We start from the raw sequence: 19,690 nt of genomic DNA on the forward strand, positions 1-19,690 counted from the left end.
AATAGTGCGGATTTTTTTCAATAGATGGAGTTACACAGATTAGAATGTTGATATGTATGTGATCTGATATGTATGCCATTTTGTTGTATTGACAGCAAGCTTCAAAACTTCATATGTCAAATTTGCTGAGGGTGTTAACATCATAGATATTTTTACACTTAAAAATGTCGTGCCCAAAAAAGAGCATTTGTGGGAAGTTTTAATTCAATATTTTATTTTGAAAAAAAGTGCTGCTGAAAGTTATCGTATACATCGGGAAGCTTATGGTGAAAATGCTCTATCTCAAGATACTTGTGAACGCTGGTTTAAGTGCTTTAAACATGATGAATTCGATGTGAAAGATAAAGAAGGTCCAGGTCAACTGAAAAAGTTTGAAGACCAACAATTACAAGCATTATTGGATGAAGATGCTTGTCAAACTCAAAAACAACTTGCAGTAAGATTAAACGTTTCTCAGCAAACAATTTTCAATCATTAACAAGCAATGGGAAAGATCTTAAAGGAAGGAAAATGGGTGCCACATCAACTGAATGAAAGACAAATGGAAAACCAAAAAGACATCAGTAAAATGCTGCTTCAATGGCATGAAAGTCTTTTTTGCATCGAATTGTGACTGGTGATGAAAAGTGGATTTATTTTGAGAATCCCAAATGCACAAAATCATGGGTTGATCCAGGTCAACCATCAACATTGACTGCAAGGCCAAATCGCTTCAGAAAGAAGACAATGCTCTGCGTTTTTTGAGATCAGGAAGGTGTGGTGTATTATGAGCTTCTAAAATCAGGTGAAACTGTTAATACTGATCACTATTGACAACAAATAGTCAATTTGAGCCACGCTTTGATCGTAAAATGTCCAGAATGGGCCAGAAGACATGGCAAAGTAATTTTGCTTCATGATGACACACCATTACACACTTCAAAACCAGTAAAGACACATTAATAGATCTTGCCTGGGAAGTATTATCCCACCCGCCATATTCACCAGACCTTGCTCCTTCAGATTACCACTTGTTCTGACTGATGGCACACGCACTTTCTGAGCAGCACTCCAAAACTTACAAAGAACTGGAAAATTGGGTCTCTGAATGGTTTGCCTCAAAAGAAGAAAAAGTTCTAAAAGTATCCACAAATTACCTAAAGATGAGGAAAATGTATCTAGTGATGTGCATCACTTTGACTAAAGCACTTTTGATGTTTCTCTTGAAATTATTGTGTTTTCTTTGATTACAAAATCTGAATTATTAACCGGTACGCCTGGTAGTCAGGCTCCCTTCTCTCCCATCTGATGATCCCATCAGAGAAAACCCAGTGGGGAGGCTCAAAAGGCCTCACTGACATTGCTGAGCATTTCTCCAAAGACCCCCCTCTCTTTTTCTGAAAACCTCATCTCACTTTCTTCCTCCTTGCTCTATTTAAAGCAAACAGTTCCTATTCTAATAAGATGAGGACGATGGTAAAAGTAGCGGCACCGGTAGAAATGGCCGCATTTGCTGAGCATTCACCAGGTGCTAGGCATGGGGCTGAGCACTTTACATACGCCATACAGTGCTTTCATGACAACAGCCCGAGAGAGAGGACGCATTCGCCAAAGGCCACATCCCCAGTGAGCGCGAGCTCACAATCTTAACCTCTAGAGAAAGAAAACCAGCCTGGGAGCCAGAACATCTTGGGTTCGATCCTGGTTGTCCCTCTCACTAGCTGTGTGACATAAGCCAGTCCCCTACACCCTCTCTGATCCCGAGGCTTTTCATTGAATGAAGCAAATTAGGTCTCTCGGGTGATTCTGAAGATTGTTTGTCAAGATTTGAACTGGGCAGACAGGAGGTTCCCCAAAAATGCCTGGCCCTTCTCCCGACTGCCCCACACCCTCCGCTCTGTGAGGTTTCTGCCATCTCAATCCTTTTTTCTGCTCCTGCCCTCAGCCCTTGCTTAGAACTTAAAAAGTGTGGATGAGTTGTCAGGATTATGGATGAAGAGTATCGGCTTCACATTGTCAGCTCTTTAAAGAAAAACAACAACAAAGGCGCTTCAGGCTCCTCCGGGCTGGCGATGCTGAGAGGCCGAGTCACTCGCTCTCGGCCACCCTACCTGCAGGACAGACCTAACTGCGAGCGGGCGGGCGGTGCATGTCTCAGAGAGCCTGCTGGAGCCCGAGGTGTGGTTTGCTGAAGGAACTAAACGGCTGCCAGGAAAGCTCTCAGTCCCAAGAAGAATATTCCAAAGTAGAACAAGCCCCGCTATTCACGGGCCAGGCAGGGCCTGGGCTCATTAATGTCAGGCTTCCAGGATTTGTTCCAGGGGTAGAAGATTTTACAAACTGAGAATCCCCGGTGGTGCTGGAAACCCAAACACAGTAGCCAGGCTCTGCAGATGCACCAGGAAATGAAAGCACTCTGCTGTGTGAAAAGGGGGAAACGCACTGAATGGTTCTCAGGCTCCAGCGAGAGAACAACCCAAATGCTGGTATCTTTTATTTCCAAATCCTTTCTTTTTTAAAATGTATTTCATTGATTTTTTACAGAGAGGAAGAGAGAGGGATAGAGAGTTAGAAACATCGATGAGAGAGAAATATTGATCAGCTGCCTCCTACACACCTCCTACTGGGGATGTGCCCATAATCAAGGTATATGCCCTTGACTGGAATCAAACCCGGAACCCTTCAGTCTGCAGGCTGACACTCTATCCACTGAGCCAAACCAGTCAGGGCCCCAAATCCTTCCTGATGTGACCATCTTGAAGACACGATAGTCCCAGAAGGAAGGGACTGCTCCCGGGACATTATTCTGCTGTGGCTGTGCTCACCTACCAGCGCCAAGTGCCCCGCAGGCTGACTCCATAGAACCGAGGCCCCGTGGGCAGTGTCTGCTCACTCCCCAGGCATGGCCTCACACTGCCACCGGGACCAGACATGAAAATAAGAAACGGAACGGTGATCAGTCACTGTCACACACGCCGAGCGGATGGACGCCGCTCCAGCCCGGCATTTCCGGATCACCACGCATGGCTTTTGCCAGCTGCCTCCTGGCCAGGCGGTGTGGTGGCCACCTCTTGGCCTGAAAAATATTATTCTTGCTCTCATGCTGGTTCCCGTCTCCTGGGGACCATGAGCATTTGGCCTGCCCTGATCTCTGTCTACAGCCCCGAGGTGGAGGTGTCCAGTTACACAGAGAAACAAGGGTTAGGACCAGCCCGGCCCCGTAACCCGGGCTGAACAATGGTGCTGTTTGTTAAAAACATATTCACCCCCTTTGCTGGCTGGCGACAGAGAGGCCAGTAGGCCGAGCATCCGTAAGAAGCTGCCTGCCTCGGCCCCCACCTGGGAGGCAGCTTTGCCCAAGGTGTCTTTCCGACCCCCTCAGAGTCTCTGTGGACTTGTCCTGAGCACGTCAGCGGGACACGCACAGAGCCGGCCGGAGAAACGGCTTCTGTATAGCCAGAGTCTCCTCCATGCAGGGCTGGCTTTGGTTTTTGTTTTTGGAGGGGGAAAAGAGTTGATAAACTCTTTTAGTTCCATGTTCATATATTTTCCAAATTCTTCTTCCAAGTGCACACAGCACTTTCATAAGCAAAAAACAAAAAAACAAAACAAAAAACCAATAGGAATGCATAAGAAAGTCTAGCATTATAACGCATCACTTATCAAGTAAGATGTTTAGAAATCCATTTGAAAACAGTAATTGCCTACTATCTAATGACCTTAGAGAGAAGGTAGTGTGTACGTGGGGCGATCAGAAAAGGATTGCCAGGACATCCTCCTGCAGGAAGTGCAGGGTCAGCGCAGGTGAGGATGCAGCCCTGGGTGAGGATAACAGCCTGGGGACCCTTTGCTGCTTCACAGGACACAGTGTCCAGGACGACGGGCTGGAAGGCTCCGTCCGGTACCCCGTCAGCCCCCCGGTCCTTTCTGACAGCTCCCCAAACACCACCGGGACAGACTCGCCTCTGTCAAGGTCTGAACAACTCGATGTGCTTCCAGCTCAAATGCCTGCTTGTCAAACCCATGCCACGAGTCTGAGAACTGAGGGTGCCTTACAGGCCTTAGAGAAAATACTCTAAACAAACATCACAGATGTTTGTTTTCCTGGCTTACAGATCGTTCACCATGCCCGGGTTCCTGCAGGTATGCACCCAGCGGAGCTTAGGTTGATTCAAAAACAAAACAACATCAACAACAAATGGCAGAGGGAGGAGGGGAAGGCCAGGGATGTTAACAGGGAGACTGTCGCTCCCTCTGGGACTAGAAGCTGCTGGTGGTAGCTTCTGGGAAGCCTGTGCATGAAGCCAGACCCGAGGCAAAGGCACAGTGTTTTCCTGGGTCTTGTAGTGTCTCAAATGCCCAGCATCACCCTCTTCCTGGAGGTGGTAGGAAAGTACCCTGAAGGAGGTGGGAGGTCGTGACCAGCAGTGGGGTTGGCAGTCCAGGCTGCGGCTGGAGCTCAAGAGGAGGGAGAGAACAGACACCCCCGCCCAGCCTGAGAGGGGGTGGGCACAATGCCAGGCACCCTACCTTGCGGTGTTTCACTTCATAGTAGAGGATCGGTGCCCGGCTGCCACCCTCATGCCGAGGCCGCCACACGAGCTCGTAAGAGTCAGTCTTGGAGGTCCGGGGTGAGCTGAGGATGACGGGCGCCTCGGCGGGCGCCACCGGCCCTTTCTCCCCCGGGCACTGCGGGGAAGCTGGCTGCACGGACGCTGGAGGCCTCGGGAGCCCTGGGTGCCCCCTCAGCATCTGGTCGGGGCTTCTGGGTCTGGAGGGTGGCACGGGAAGTGTGGCAGTGTCCAGCTTAGCATCGGGCCGCGGCCTCAGGGTTGTGCCTGGAGCAGGGAAGAGAAGGAAGGAAGAGGGTGTTAGTCCCCTGGTCACCCGCTGAGCTGTTGCCCCCGTGGAGAAAAAAGTCAGAGAGAGGACCTGCTGGGCAGGAAGAGCCCTCAGCGCAGGACTGACGTGGCCATTGGCCTGCTCACAGGCTCCGCGGAAGGGAGGGTCACGCCCCTGCCCTCCAGCAGGGAAAGGCAGTCTGGTGCCACGTCCAGGCTTATTGCCGTGGCCCAGGCATGGCAGGCAAGCATGTCTGCAACCTGTTTGTTCCTGACTCCACACTGAAGTGAACCACCTGTTTGCTCCTGGGGTGCAGGAACCCCGCGGCCTCTTTCTCAGGTCTAACACTGGGGCTGGGGCATGCCCCTCACGGTGCGGTGTTAGCACCCTGGCACACACGGGCCTTCTCCTTCTCCACCGCACTGACCTGGGAACGGGAGGTGGAACGCCAACGGGAAATGCCCCCGGGAAGCTGAGGAGCCAGGGCAATGCTTCCTTCAGGGAGCATCACAGACTCTGCCACGGGAGCTTCTCCGCTGCCTGCCCCGCGGGAGGCTGGCACCTGACGGCGGTGGCTTAGCATTTCATTCCTTGTCATTGTACTTTTCTACAATTATTTCCTTTGCAAACTTTATCTCCTCCGTGAAAAAATTCCCGAGACTTTCTGTGTTATGTTTCTCTGTGTTCCCCAGGCCTCCTGGTCCAGTGCTGAGCACAGTAACTGCTCAGTCGCTGCAGGTGTCAGGGGAAATGAATCAAGCTCACTACACACTTGTTTTCCTTTGCGCCAGAGCAGGCGTTGTCAGACTGGGTTCCATGGAACCCTATGAACCCACAGATTCTACAAAACAATGAAAAAGTGTTTTTAAATTATAATACAACCACTAAATTGGTCATTTTCACTAGTGAAAATCTGCACTTCTGACTTTTTAATAAGTTATATAAGCCCATAAAAGCCACTTTTATGGGTTTCACACATTGGGGTTCCTTTTCAGATTCCCCTGGAGAGAAGGGTTCTGTGAGCATTCAGCTCCACGCTCCCTCCGCCGCACTCACCTGGCCTGGCGGTCCTCAGCTGGACCACGGCGTGGGCGCTGCCAACCTCGTTCTCGGCCATGCACTGGTACACGCCTTCGTCCTCGGGCCCCACGCTGGCCACCCGCAGGGCCCTGCGGGACAGCCGGAGGCGCTGGCTGGGGGCGAGGGGCACGGCGTTCCTCAGCCACAGCACCGAGGGCGGGGGGTTCCCGCGCACCTCACAGGTGAGCTTGGCGCTCTGCCCCCACGGGATGACCAGCTGGGACAGCTCCACGGTGACCTCGGGGGGTTCTGCCGGGAAACCAGAGCCGGGGTTAGAGAGGCCGAGTCTCCCCAGCCATGCCAGGCAGGCGGGGGGGCTCTGCGGTCAGGAAAGGCTCCCTCTTTTTTTTAATTTTATTTATTTAATATATTTTATTGATTTTTCACAGAAAGGAAGGGAGAGGGATAGATAGCTAGAAATTGAGAGAGAAGCATCAACCAGCTGCCTCCTGCACACCCCCTATCAGGGATGTGCCCACAACCAATGTACATGCCCTTGATCCAAATAGAACCCGGGACCCTTCAGTCTGCAGACCGACGCTCTATCCACTGAGCCAAACCAGTTTCAGCAGGAAAGGCTCCCTCTTTCCCCGGGCTATGGACAGAGGAAAGGGAAAGTGTCCGTTTCCACCATCAGAGCCACCAGGAAAGGGCAGAGAGGGGCAGTCAGCCCCTCTACCCTAGTCCCTGGGATCCAGGATCTCCACCTGTCAGGACTCCTCACTCACTCTGCACATGACCTCTCAGAAGGCACGTGACCCTGAGCCTGGGGTTAGGAGCTTCCAGAGAGGCCACGCAGACCCAAGAGAAGGTCCAGGAGAAGGAGTCTGCAGGAGACACTCACCGAACACCTGGACGTTGTAGAGAATGGCCGCTGCCCCGGGCTCCCCGACCCCGTTGTCGGCCATGCAGCGGTAGGTGCCTGAGTCCTCCTCGCTGGCGGTGTCGATGAGGAGGTTGCTCAGCAGGAAGCGCGTCTTGTTGTAACCAGCGACACTGGACCCATCCTTGGCCCAGGTGACCCTCGGAGGCGGGATCCCTCCGGCCACACACTCGAGGATGAGACTGTGGCCTTTCGTGACGATGATGGTCTGGGCCTCCGGGGGGTAGATGATGCGGGCGGCCTCGGCCGTGGAGCCTGGAGGGGTGGAGGGGAGGACGGCGTGTGGGACCAGGATTTGGGGTGGAGGACCTCTTCTGTGCGACCTTGGGTGGCCCAGAGGTCACGGATTTGGAACCAAATAGCCTTCAGGAGCTTATGACCTACGTAAAGCAGGGCCAGTTACTGAATTCCCTTCGGCCTTGGTTTTCTTATGAGAAACAAGGACTTCCTGCAGGAGTTGTTACAAATGAGACTGCAGCGGCGTAGAATCACGGCCAAGGGTATGTGTGGGTAGCTGAGTGTGGGAGAAGAAGGAGGAGGGGTGGCCAGAGGTACACTTAACTGGTGCAGGTTTTTTCCTGCTTGCACCCAGTAAGGGACTCGAAGACAGGAGGCGATGGGATACACGAATCCCCACGCACGGGCCTCAGAACCCAAGTGCCTCCCACAGTGTGAGCAGCATCTCACTTGATCGGCTCGCTGACATGGGCAGGGCCTACGGTTTAAAGGTGAGCACTTCTCCCATTGTGAGGCCCCCCAACCAACTGCTTCATTAGGCTCTCAGCTGAGGAAGCAGCCAGCACCCCTTTTCAACGCAGGGAGAGAGACCGGTGGAACTTATTGAAAGGCATGTTGCTGGCCAACATGCCATCGCCCTTGGGACCTCCGGGTAGCATGCTGACTATGTGCGATTTTGCTGTATGTGCCAACCAGGGACAGACCCGGTTCTGTGCCACCTGAAACTCCTCTAGCTCAGGAAGCCATCTTTAAGGAAAAGAATACAAAATCACAGATACTCAATTAGGCGGGCCAGGAACTGCTGAAATTTTGCCTCACTCACTTCACAGTAAACCTGCCTTTGGTGCCGACTCTCAAACCTAACTTCACCTTCAATGTTATTCTACGGGGTCCACAGGGATCAGAAAGAGCCTTGGCCACAGAAGGTGCACAGCAAACGCAGCTGTTCTCACATAAACCGGGGGCTGTGTGGGCCCCACGGTTTTCACCAGGGGGAGGAGCTGTGCAGACTGATGGCCTCCGCAAGGGCTCCAGGCAGCACGTCTTTCCCACGCACCCGCTGCCCGCTGCTGAGCCCACACTCCCCTTCCAGCCCCTCCATCCTCTCCTCTGAAAGCTCTCCACAGGCTCAGTGAGGGGGTCAGGGGGGTCCCCACAGTGCTCTGAAGTGAGTGAGCAGGAGGCACAGCCCCTTTGAGACAAGCCCGAGGGCTGGGCTGTGAGAGGCGGGCGCTTTGGGAGGTCCCACCCCCGCTGAGTCCTGGATGTCCCACCAGCCGGAGCCCCAAGGCTGTGGCATCCCAGACACCTAGGCGCTAAGCCCCGCCCTCCACCGGGAGGCCCCGCCCCTTACGGCGCACACGCAGCCGGTCGCTGGAGCCCGAGGTCTTCACTTCCTGGGTGACCGGGTTGTAGGCTGCGCACTTGTACATCCCTTCGTCCTTCTGGCTGGCGTTCACGATCTGGAGGTTCCCCGACGGCATGATCAGGTAGTTCCCTGAGGAAAGAATAGGAAGGGAACACGGGTGAGTTTGGGCCTCAAACACTACACCCAACAGCTCCCACAGTGGGGCGGGGAGTTTGGGCCTCAAACACTACACCCAACAGCTCCCACAGTGGGGCGGGGAGTTTGGGCCTCAAACACTACACCCAACAGCTCCCACAGGGGTACAGCTCCCAAGAGCTGTACCCATTAGCCCCAGCAAGCCCACCTCCCAAATGCTCTTCTCCCATAAAACCTGAAAGCCAGGGGGGCAGAAGGCCAGGGAACGAAACAACTGAGGAACCAGGTAACTGCCCCCAGGTTATCCACAGGTTTGTGGAAGAGCATTTCACAGGTAAGGGTCTTTGGGCAAAAGGCAGCAGCTCTTGGGGTCTGCCAGACCTGGACTCGGGCTTTGGACTTGCCTGTACAGACGTTGTGACCCTGGGCAAGGTGATAACCTCACAGATTTTGTTTCCTTGTTTGTGAAGTGGCCCAACGTGTGCTGCCTCAGCCGCTGGGAGCTGAGAGGTCACGCCCACAGGAGGGAGGGCTTTCACTTCAGAACCGCCCATCCTCTGTCAGTCACAGCTCTGAGCCACCTCACCACTGAATTTCTGCAACCGGGGAGAACATTCTGAACATTCTGACCCCAACCTGTCGCTCTGCAGCGGAAGCCCTCCCCTCTGCATCACTGGCCTGCTGGGCTGTGTGCTCTGGGCTGGGGGTGCCAGGGAGACCCAGGGGGAGAAGGGGCGGGGAGGGCTGGGCTCAACTCCTCTCAGCAGGAGAGAGGCTCACGCTGCTGGACACACCAGTAGTGTCCGGCTTCCTGGCAGGCGGACCACTGGCCCTCCGCTCCGAGCTCCTGGTGGCCTGCCCTGGGAGTCGGGGTATCCCTGTATTCCGGGCTCACTGAGCCTGGCACCGGCCTCCCCCGGGTATGAGCTACTTAGGCAAATATCAGACAGAATAGGGAGAAACTCTGACCCCTGTGGGCTGGCTTCCTCTAGAGGCCACTCCAGGCTCTTGCTGGGGACAGTACAGGTCAATGTTCTTCCCACAGTCTCCACATGTTTCTGAGGGGCAGGATTTAGGGTTTTGCCCTTTTGAAGAAATAGTTTTCTGTGTTTTCTATAATGAACATACATTTCTTTCATAACCAGAAAAAGTTAATAAAATATTTTAAAATGTTTATATTTTTAAAGTCACACATTTGAGCTATGGGGTCCAGTCAGTATGGTCTACTTGGCCTAGCTTGCAGTGTCAGTTGTGGATGAAGCATCTTGTTTCCCCAACTGGTACTTGGGGGGCCACAGCTCAGCCCCCCCTGAGATGGCTGCATTACTAGGAAAATGGAGACAGGGAGAAACTCAAGTTCCATAAGAGGATTGCTCTGCCATGTGGGGACGAGCTCCACCTCCCACGCTGCAGCTGCAGGAATGGCTGGGTTTGCTGGCAGCCCTTCTGTGTCTGCCTGGTGGCCGGGAGCTCACACGGGGGAAATCTGGAACCTGTGCTGACAGCCCTGACCAAATGGCGTAGCTCAGCAACATCGTCCCAGGCCTCCAAGAGCAAGACACTCCTCACGGCAGGGCGGAGGACCTCCCTAAGGGAGCCAGCCCCTTCAGGCTCCTACAGGGCTAAATAGCAAGGCGGAAGGCAGCTGACCAGCATGAGGAGGCAGTGGTCAGGGGTGGCCAGTTTCCTCCTGGCCTTGGCCTCTGGGCTCCTGCTTGCTCACCTCTGGATGCCTCCAGCCACTCTTGTTTGACACTGTATCGGACCTGGGCTTTTGGGTGGCTCTCAGGAAGGTGGCAGGCAATGACGGCCGTGTTCCCCTCATCTACTTCAATCACATGCTGCACGTCTAACTTGAAGTCCTGGAGATCTGTGGAGAGAAGGGGGGTGCCGGATGGGCCTCGATGGAGGAGACATGCAATGTTCCATCTCGGTGTCTTTAGTCACAACAAACAGCTGTAAAACCTCACATTGGGGGCTCTCTGTGAGTCGTTCCTCTACCTTTGTTGTCTAGGCGAGTTTAAAGGATGGAACGTGTGGCCCTCATCACTGCATGGGAGTTCAGCTTGGTACATATGAGCTGCAGGGAGGGGGTGGACATAGAGATTCCTTCAGTAGGTGCCTGTGATGCAGACCAGCCTCTCTGTTATACTGAGACACAGGGACGAGCTGAACAGGCCCACTGGCCCTACTGAACCTAGTCAGGGTCAAGGCACCGATGCCCTGGCAGAGCTCAGCTAACGGAGACAGAGGGAACAACAAAAGAGAATGCTGGTGTCTCCTCCAGTTCAAGAACGACCCTCCCTGGTTCTTCTCAGACATCCACAGTGAAAAGTGAGAGGCCCAGAATTTCACTCGGTTTCCAAGCATGGTTCTAACCGGGATTATTCCTGCTACCCCAGAGCTATACTCTACATAAAGCATGTCAAACTCATGGCCCATGGGCCGCATGCCTTGTTCATTTGGCCTGTGTTAGCCTTTGAATTTGACATGCTTGCTCTACACTATGGCTAATACCTTCTCAGGGCTGGGGTGGGGGTTGGGGGAAGCGGTGGATGCCCCCAGGGTTTCTAAGGCAAAGAAGGGTCTCCCTGGTGTGGCCTAATGGCAGGGGCATACAGGGGAGCCGAGGGCCCTGACACGAGGCTGCAGGCCCTGGCAGCAGAGTGGCATCTCTCCTGGCTTGGCACGCTGGCAGGAAGACTGGGACCTGAACTGAGAGAGGATGGAGGTCCATCTGGAATGAGAGCCGGATGCTTCCCAATCAATCCAAGAGTCCAAACCACAGAGCTGTCTCTGTAGGAGCTGAAACACTGATGCTGCTGAACAGAATGGGCCATTTGTGCAACAAATCCACATTCCAAATTCTGTTTTCAGAACTGTAGCTGAATTTAACTTGAGAAAGGAAATAAGACGAATGGCGAGGAAGATAAGAGAGATGAGAATATTTACCCACTCCTCATAACGGGACTTAGAAAACACCCTTGGGCACCCTCACTGGCTGCTGACCACACCGCCTCTCCTCAGCTCCCGAGAACGACACTGTGGGACTAACCACACGCCACCACAGGACCACCTGCCGCTGCTGTTTCCCCTGAAGACAGGAGACGGCCACAGGAGCAGGCGGGGTCAGGTATTGACTGACAGGAGAGGTATTTACTGAAACAACTACGGTCGACAAAGGAGAGCCTGGTGACGGAGGCACTCAGCTGGCTCAGGAGCTTCCCACTCAGTGGAACGTTCCAAAAGCTCTCAGTCAAGCCAGGGCAGGAGGGCCCTTCTGTTTCTATGAAAGGATCCTTGTCCCTTTGATCACCATATCAGATTGTGAACCATGTTTTTTTTTTTCCAGACCAAGTGATTCTTTTAAAAAATATATATATATTTTACTTATTTTTTACAAAGAGGAAGGGAGAGGGATAGAAAGCTAGAAACATCGATGAAAGAGAAACATCAACCAGCTGCCTCCTGTATACCCGGTTCTGGGGATGTGCCTGCAACCAATGTACATGCCCTTGACCTGTATTGAACCTGGGACCTTTCAATCCGCAGACTGACGCTCTATCTACTGAGCCAAACCGGTTTTGGTAGGACTAAACACTTCATACATGTGTTTTCTGAACCTAACCTAGGCCTAGCCCAAGTAAATGCCCAGTGATGCCGAGTGACTGAAAAACGGCCGCCTCGGAGCTGGCCCCTCCGTCAGGCACAAGGGGCCCATTTGTTGCCTGTGAACTCAGATGTGCTGGCTGAGTTGGCCTACATTGTGAGCTCAAGGTTAAGGGCCTAGCATGGTCCACGTCCTATGAACCTTTTATCCAAGTGTGGCCAACCTTTTATCTAAGTGCGGCTATTTTGAAAATAAAATGTTCCTTGAGGTTACTTCCGGGGTCACAGGAAAGAGGTAAAATAGGTGCAATAAGTGTGGAGTAAGACATGTGTGCTGTCCATGGAGTGGTGTGGCAAAACCAAGGACAGACTGCCCAGTTCCTTTCCCTTGCTCCACTTCATTCTCCAGGCCCACGTGATACCTGTGGATCAAGGGAGGCCAGCCTCCGGTCCCTTCCTTTGGGTGGGTGACCTGAAGGTGTGCTTTCTGAGGACGTCCATTATTAGTTTAAGGCCTTCCGGGCTTGAAAAGAATGATCTCATCATTACTTAATTTTGTGTGCATGATACCCGACCCTAACTAAATTGTAAACTTCTAGTGGGCAGTCTATTTTGCACTCCATGCCTCCAACCCCAAGCCCCACTGCCCAGGATGCAGGATACAGCAAGTGCTTGCTAATCCTCATTGAATACATAGGAAGGCTGAGGCAAGGCCAGCTTCATGGGCTTGCAACCTGCCCAGTTGCACAGGGCCCCGTGCTTGGGATCCACGCTTGGTTGAATGCTCTGCTGTCACCATCTTGAAATTCTTCATGTTTGAACAAGGGGCCCTGCATTTTCATTTTTCACTGGGCCCTATAAATGACAGGCTGGTCCTGGGTGAGTCTCTCCGCCAAGACATGGGGTGCACTTCCTCTCAGAGAGGAGGGAGCAATGGACTGTGGGAAAGGGAGGACTACCTGTGCTCAGTGTGCTCTAGCTAAATATGGTTACCGCTTCCCAAAGCCATGCACTTCCACAATGCCGAGGCCTCGCGGTTCTCAGCACAGTGTGCAGGTACCTGCTAAGCCAGGAGGCGCCCCACAGAGCGAGCTGTGAGCATTGTGAGCTCAAGGGCATCTGGAAAATTCCCCCGTCACTGAGAAGCACTCTCTTTAACGGTCTAATAAAGCTAAAAATACTCCACTAAGAGCTTTTGAGTTTTTTCCTACCCTCCTCCCCCTTATCTTTACCTCATTCCAAGGAAATTTGCCTTGAGCAAGAATAGATGTAAACCTCACAGATCATTTTGCAAGAAAGATGTGAACAACTGAAAGGAGTCTGGCACCAGAATGCCATCACCATCTTAACGGCCTGGGCTCCCGCCCCACGGTAATTGCGGGCTTATTCAGGCAGGAGCAGAGCATGCTCCCCCCGCGTGACCCCCTCATCCACCCACCCAGCCCCACAAACGCCAGGCCCTCCGTAAGCCCCTCTTGGCACCCTCTGCGCCTCTGACAACTGCTGGGTTGTAGACAGGAGGCTGTGCAGTGGGGGAGGCACAAAGCTGGGCACCGGTCAGCCATGTGTCCAGACAGCCCTCTGTTCTGATGCCAACATATGCACAACAGCCATGCAGGCAGGGCTGAGGACACCCAGCTGGGCACCCAGCTCCCCACGGGGGCCGGCTGGCAGGCACGCTTTCCTGGTGTCAGAACAAATAAGCAGAAGTTTAGTCCTTGGCCCCGTCCCTCTCCTGGTGCCTTCTAAACGTAAGCCTTAGCTGTTGCTTCACTGGACAAACTCCCAAATTGGCTGCCGGAGCAAAAGTTGAGTTCCACTAAGGGATCAAAGGCAGAGCAATGAAGTGATGACCGACTTGGAAAATCGGAGCACCCTCTCCTAGTGTTTTCGGGCAGGGAGAAGGGCAGGGACGGGTGACGCTTCACACACAGGACCAGCCTAGTTAGCCGCCAGGCAAGTCAGATGAAGAGAGATGCGGTTGGCTGCATGTGAAGGAAAGCAGCCTGCCCCAGGCCCCTTTGTCTGCAAAGCTGGCTTCTGGTCAGGCTGCTCAGAGAGCCCCCCCCCCCCCCCCCCCCCCCCCCCCCCCCCGGGAATGAGGGGCAGGCCCTTGGTTACAAATGAGGTGAGCAGGCCCTGAGTCAGGAGGATGGATCAGGTTTCACCAGGAAATGGTCTGACAGGACACCTGTCCTTGCCTGTTGGCTGGAATGTTTTTGCAGCTTTAATCCTCTCATGCCTTCCCTCAGACCCGCGTGTGCATCCTCTCTTTGTGTATTCTTCCAGCTGTTTTAGTAACTTGTCTGCACTAATCCAATGCCCAGAGGCTCGCTCTTGTTTCTCCGCTCTCAGCAGGTCAGAAGCCCTGGTCCCTGGGGCCACTGTGGAGATTACTGGCCTCCCCTACTTTCCACAGAATGCTGTGCTTTCAAAGGAAGCCCATATTCCTTCAGGTTCCAGACAGAACTTGGCTCACTTCAATGCCTTCTGTGTGTTCAATTTCTTCAGGGAACATGTATGTTCTGACCGGTCTCTTTCCTGGTACCTTGGATGCACAGACTGCAGGGATTTGTTCCAACAGATGATCTGATGTGCCCCATGTTTCTTCTTCACATTCACAGGGCACATCAGACAAGCCAGCCGGGGTTAGAAAAAGCAAGGAAAGGACATTCAGAGGCATGTGGGCATGGCTGCCACCACCAGGGTCAGAGGAGAAAACACGATTGATATGTTTTATCTTGAGCCCCCTTGGAATTCCTTTCTCACCATCTTCTGGATTCAGTCTTTCCTTTATTTAATGAAGGCTCAGTAGAGCTATGAATGAAGCTACAATATTTGGTGCAAGTTCATTCATTCTCATAGTGCAGAAGTGTCAAAGCTTAATCAGAGGTCCAGCTCCCTGCCTTTCATGGAACTCACGCACGCATCCACTGGCAGGTGCTGTCCGCCTCGGCAGTGTGCCCTCGTGTGATCCTTAAACTTAAGAATCACAGTCAAGGAGGTTCCTCACGCCACCTGTCCTCCCCGGGCCCTCGCTTAGGCTGCAAATAAAAGTTCAATTCTGGCCAAAACCAGTTTGACTCAGTGGATAGAGTGTTAGTCTGAGGACTCAAGGGTCCCAGGTTTGATTCCGGTAAAGGGCATGTATAATACATTGGTTGTGGGCACATCCCTGGTGGGAGTGTGTGCAAGAGGCAGCTGGTCGGTGTTTCTTTCTCATCGATGTTTCTAGCTCTCTATCCCTCTCCCTTCCTCTCTGTAAAAAAATCAATAAAATATATTAAAAAAAAAAAAAGTTCAATTCTGTGTAAGAAGTCAGGTGAAATGTTGCCGTAGGCTGGGGCTGCACGGAGTTACCGACATCCTCCTCTCTTCGAGCTCACCTTAAACAACTGGCTTTCTACCCACCCAGGCACTTCTCCAATAGTCAGTCCCGCCTCCCTCCTGCCCGCCCGCCCGCTCTCAGGAATCACCAGGCAAGCCTGCACTCATTCGCTGAGGCTTGGATGGGATCCACCAGCTTGCGGGGGCACTCTGCGGAGCGGCTCCCTCCCTTGGCAACACTGCCAGGATGGCTCTGTAGCCTCATGGCCATCGGCAAGTTTCTGGGCTGACTGATAATTCTACTCCCAGCTTCTCATGGCTCCAGGTCTTGACTTGTCCTTGTGGTGGCTTGTTGTATCTGCGGTTGACGTTTCCCAGCACAGAAGCCTCTGCTCTAACAAAGCATTCTCCTCAGGGGCGCCCTCACGGCCCTCCCTGCACCAGGGTCCCTTCTTGAATTTGGAAAAGTGCAAGGGAAGCAAAGCCCCTAAGAGCTTTCTCAGGCAGAGCCTGTGGCTCATTGCCCTACAGACGGACTGGGAGGTGGGGTCGGAGAAGGGGAGGGCCCCGGGCACTGCCTCCCCATGTGGCCTCTGGCCATGCAGAAGCTGGCCAGTGCCTCAGGCTGCTTCACTGATGGGCAGAGAACCACTACACTGATCTCCACCCCAGGGGTGACCCCAAAATCGGTCCTCTGAAATAAGAGTGCTTTGCTAGTGAATCAATTTACAGAGGCAGCGTGGAGACCGGAGCCTGACCGTGCTTTCCTTCAGTCAGAAAGCACAGCTCCTGGTGAGAGGCTGGGGTTTGCTGGGGGACAGGCAGGCATCTCAGAAACCACACATCCTGGGTAGTGACTAAGCCTTTTGCCAGTCAGTTGCCCTGGCACACAGACCACTGAAACCAAACCCACTGTAACCCACGAGGCTGAACAAAATCAGGATGTTCTGGAGTCAGCACTCGGCACAACACCGCCCCTCCAGGCGCCGTGGAGACAGACATTAGCCAGCCAGGAGCTGGAGGTGATGTATTACACCAGGCACTGCAGAAGACACCAAGAAGACAAGACACAGTTCCTAACCCAACGAGCTTTACTCTAACGGAAAAGACATAAAACAGCACATACGGCAGGGCTCAACAATTCGCCAGAGTGTGTTCCCACCTCCATCAGCGTCCCAGCCCCGGGCAGGGCGCCTGGACCTCCTGAGAAAAGGTAGAAAGGGGACTGGCAGAGTGAGAATTGCCCCTCTCTTTGCAGGCAGGGTGAGTGGGTAAATGTGTTTGCTCTCTTTGGGATTTTTTTCCTGCCTGTTCTATTGCACAAATAATTTTGGCTCCAAAGCACTTTCCTGACAGCCATGGAAACATGACATAAAATTTCTCAAACACACTTTCTGATGAAAACAAGACATGCTCCCTTTTATTTAAATAAAAAACAGTTTCCGTGAGGGGAAAAAACCTTTGCAGATGCCAAACATATTCGCTGTTAAATCTTGTGTTTCTCTCTTTTCCTTTGAGCTGAGGTGGGGTTTGCACCCAGATTTGAGCAGTGAGAGAACACTGATTAAAGAGCTGGGGGTTGGGGGGTGGGGAGTGAGGGCAGGAGATCAAAGTCATGACAGGAGTTGGGCAGGAGAGGAGAGAAGACAGAAAGGGAGGAGTGTGAGAGGAAAAAGGAAGAAAAATAAAAAGAGCCTAGTTTGCAATGTCATTAAATGATTTGCAATAAACTGGCCTAATGCTTCAGGAATTTCTTGGCTTGAACCAATTAAAATATATATTTTTAAAAGACATAAGAGAAGGAGAACTGTGATTAATCCCCGAAGACAAGTCAAGGGTGGGAGCCACGTCTCCACCGAGTCTGGCAGCCAGATGAACGGGGAAGATGTCTGCAGTCCATCTCGTTTATCTGACTCCAGTGCTGCTATGAAGCAGGGCTGGTTAGCAGGACTGGGGAGTTTCTTTTGGACCCGGCCAAGGAATGAAATGGTTTGAAAAAATACACCGAAGAAAGAGAGAAGGAAAAAAAAGATTTGCTTGCCAGCAACCCACATCACACATATTTCTCTGATCAACTCAATATAAACTATAAACTTTAGCAATGGGAAAATTAATGTGAATCCTGGTGGTCTGGGCTCATCAGAGCCAGAGCTGGATCCCGGATCCTGGCATGGGCCTTTGGCAGGCAGGCAGCCTGCACAGGAAGAGGGAGAGGACTGAGAAGCGAGGCCCAGGCGCCCAGGAGGAATGAAGATGAACACTTCAACATGCTCTTAAGAACAGCACTCCAGGCGGGAGAGGAAGGAACACGTCCCACGGCCAGTGAAGCCCACGGGGGTGCCCACTTCTGGCCACACGCCTGGGAACCACGGACAGTGTCTTCGGGGTGTCTGGTGGGACATGGAGCCACATTCACTGGCGTATCCCTTCAAAGGTTCCAGAGTTTCCTCCAAATATCTCTTTTTGAAAACAAAAACAAAAACAAAAACAGCCTTTTATGTTTCTCATATCCATCCGTTTTTTCTAAACCCTTCCTGAATTTCTTTGTATCTTTATGGCCTGAGTTCTTGCTTCATTCTTTCCTATTTGCTTCCTTAAAATGTTTAATATATCAGGATTTAGTGAAGAAGGCTTTGTTCCCTTTCTGCATGCCCGTTTTGATCTTCCAGACTTCAAACACATTTTAATCTAGAGACTTCTTCTTCCTGGACACTCACGGAAGGCCTCCTGTGCACCAGGCCCTGTGCAGAGCAGTGTGGTCACAGAGCTGAGTGGCAATACCCTGCCCTCCAGGCAATGAGACAGGCAGGGGAGGGCTCTTTAACCCAGGATGGTGAGGCGGCTGGGAAGAAGAGACCCTGCCACAGACACTCGGGAAGCTGACAGTTTCAAGAAAAGATTCCTAGAAGAGAAGATTCCCAAGTCCTGAGAACTGAGAAGGGATTCTTAAACCAGGGAGGGAGGAACTTTCTGGGGAAAGGAATGGAAAGCAAGATGGTGCAGGTACCTGGAGCACCATTCCCCAAACAAGGGGCATGCCAGGAGCTGAGAAAACGGGGTTGGCTGGGCCTCAATGGAAGTGGGGGCTCAGAGACGGGTTTACATGTATCATCCTACAGCCCAAGCCTTAATCAGCGACCCCTGAAATCTTCAAATGTTCTTAAGTAGAAGAGCACAGTCACTCAAAATCAAACACAATTTTCCTGTAGAAAAAAAATGCTATATTTTTTCCTCAGCAAGTTTTTTTTTTTTCTTTCCCCTTTTCATTTTGCTTACATTTTTCTCTCACTGTTAAGAAACAGTCCTTTATCTTAGAGGTGAACATTTCACTTGCAGAACAGACTGTCCTTTAGCTCTCAGAGCCACTACCAAATTCTAAAAACAGTTGTAACTGTCCAAAACCACGATCAAAGTAGAAATCCCCCGACTTCTCCACGTACAGAAAAGGAAGAACTTAGGAGGGACTCGATTGCTCTCTTGATTCTTTTTCATCGTAAAGGAATCGTTTTGCATTGTGTCTCCGAAAGGATTCCCGTGATTTCCAGCAAGCGAATCAGCATTCCCCTCTTCTCTGTGGGGGAGACATTCTAAGACCCCTGACCGCCAGGGGATGCCTGGAACCGCAGATGGTACCGAAGCCTATATATTATATATTCACTGTTTTTTCCTTATACAGCCATGGGCCACATAATGTATTGGTCAACCACAGACTGCACATACGACAGCGGTCCCTCAGATGATAATGGAGCTGAAAACACTCTTCTAGCCTCGTGACACTGTGGCCGTCATAACGTTGTAGCTCAACGCCCTCCTTATGGGTCTGCAGAATGCTGGTGTGAACAAGCCTACTGGGCTGCTAGGTGTATAAAAGTCTAGCCCACCCAATTGCATACAGGGTTTAATACCTGACAATAAATGGCTGTCACTGGTTCATGTGTTCACGATACTTTTTATTGCTATTTTAGAGTGTACTCTTCCTACCTATAAAAGTTTTGCTGTAAACAGAATGCAGTGCTGTGCCAGCAGCAGCCTGGGACGTCTTGTGTTTACTGCAGCGTCTGATTGCATCGTTTCCTCTCCCGCTAGATTCACGCTCCTGCTGCTTTGCACACTGACGTGCTGCACAGGCTTGTAGCGCAGGAGCAGCAGGCTGTCCCATGCAGGTGTGCGAAAGTACAGCCCACGACGTTCGCACCACCATGAAACTGGCTAGCAACACGCTTCTCGGA

General features: G+C 52.1%; 1 protein-coding gene across 4 annotated transcripts in view; it reads right to left on the reverse strand.

Annotated features, from left to right (window-relative positions):
• The window catches only part of BOC (BOC cell adhesion associated, oncogene regulated), a 76,502-nt gene that overhangs the window by 10,432 nt on the left and 46,380 nt on the right, over positions 1-19,690 (reverse strand). For all 4 annotated transcript variants that reach the window (XM_084873972.1, XM_084873971.1, XM_084873974.1 and 1 more), the window contains exons 5-9: positions 10,249-10,395; positions 8,376-8,519; positions 6,746-7,039; positions 5,878-6,150; positions 4,510-4,817 (exon numbers count right to left, since the gene is read on the reverse strand). In XM_084873972.1, coding sequence (XP_084730098.1) covers positions 4,510-4,817; positions 5,878-6,150; positions 6,746-7,039; positions 8,376-8,519; positions 10,249-10,395 — 1,166 coding nt within the window. The remainder of the gene's footprint in view (positions 1-4,509; positions 4,818-5,877; positions 6,151-6,745; positions 7,040-8,375; positions 8,520-10,248; positions 10,396-19,690) is intronic.

This window comes from Pipistrellus hanaki (genome assembly GCF_964339955.1).
Source record: "Pipistrellus hanaki genome assembly, chromosome: 2".
In the NCBI taxonomy this organism is placed as follows: domain Eukaryota; kingdom Metazoa; phylum Chordata; class Mammalia; order Chiroptera; family Vespertilionidae; genus Pipistrellus; species Pipistrellus hanaki.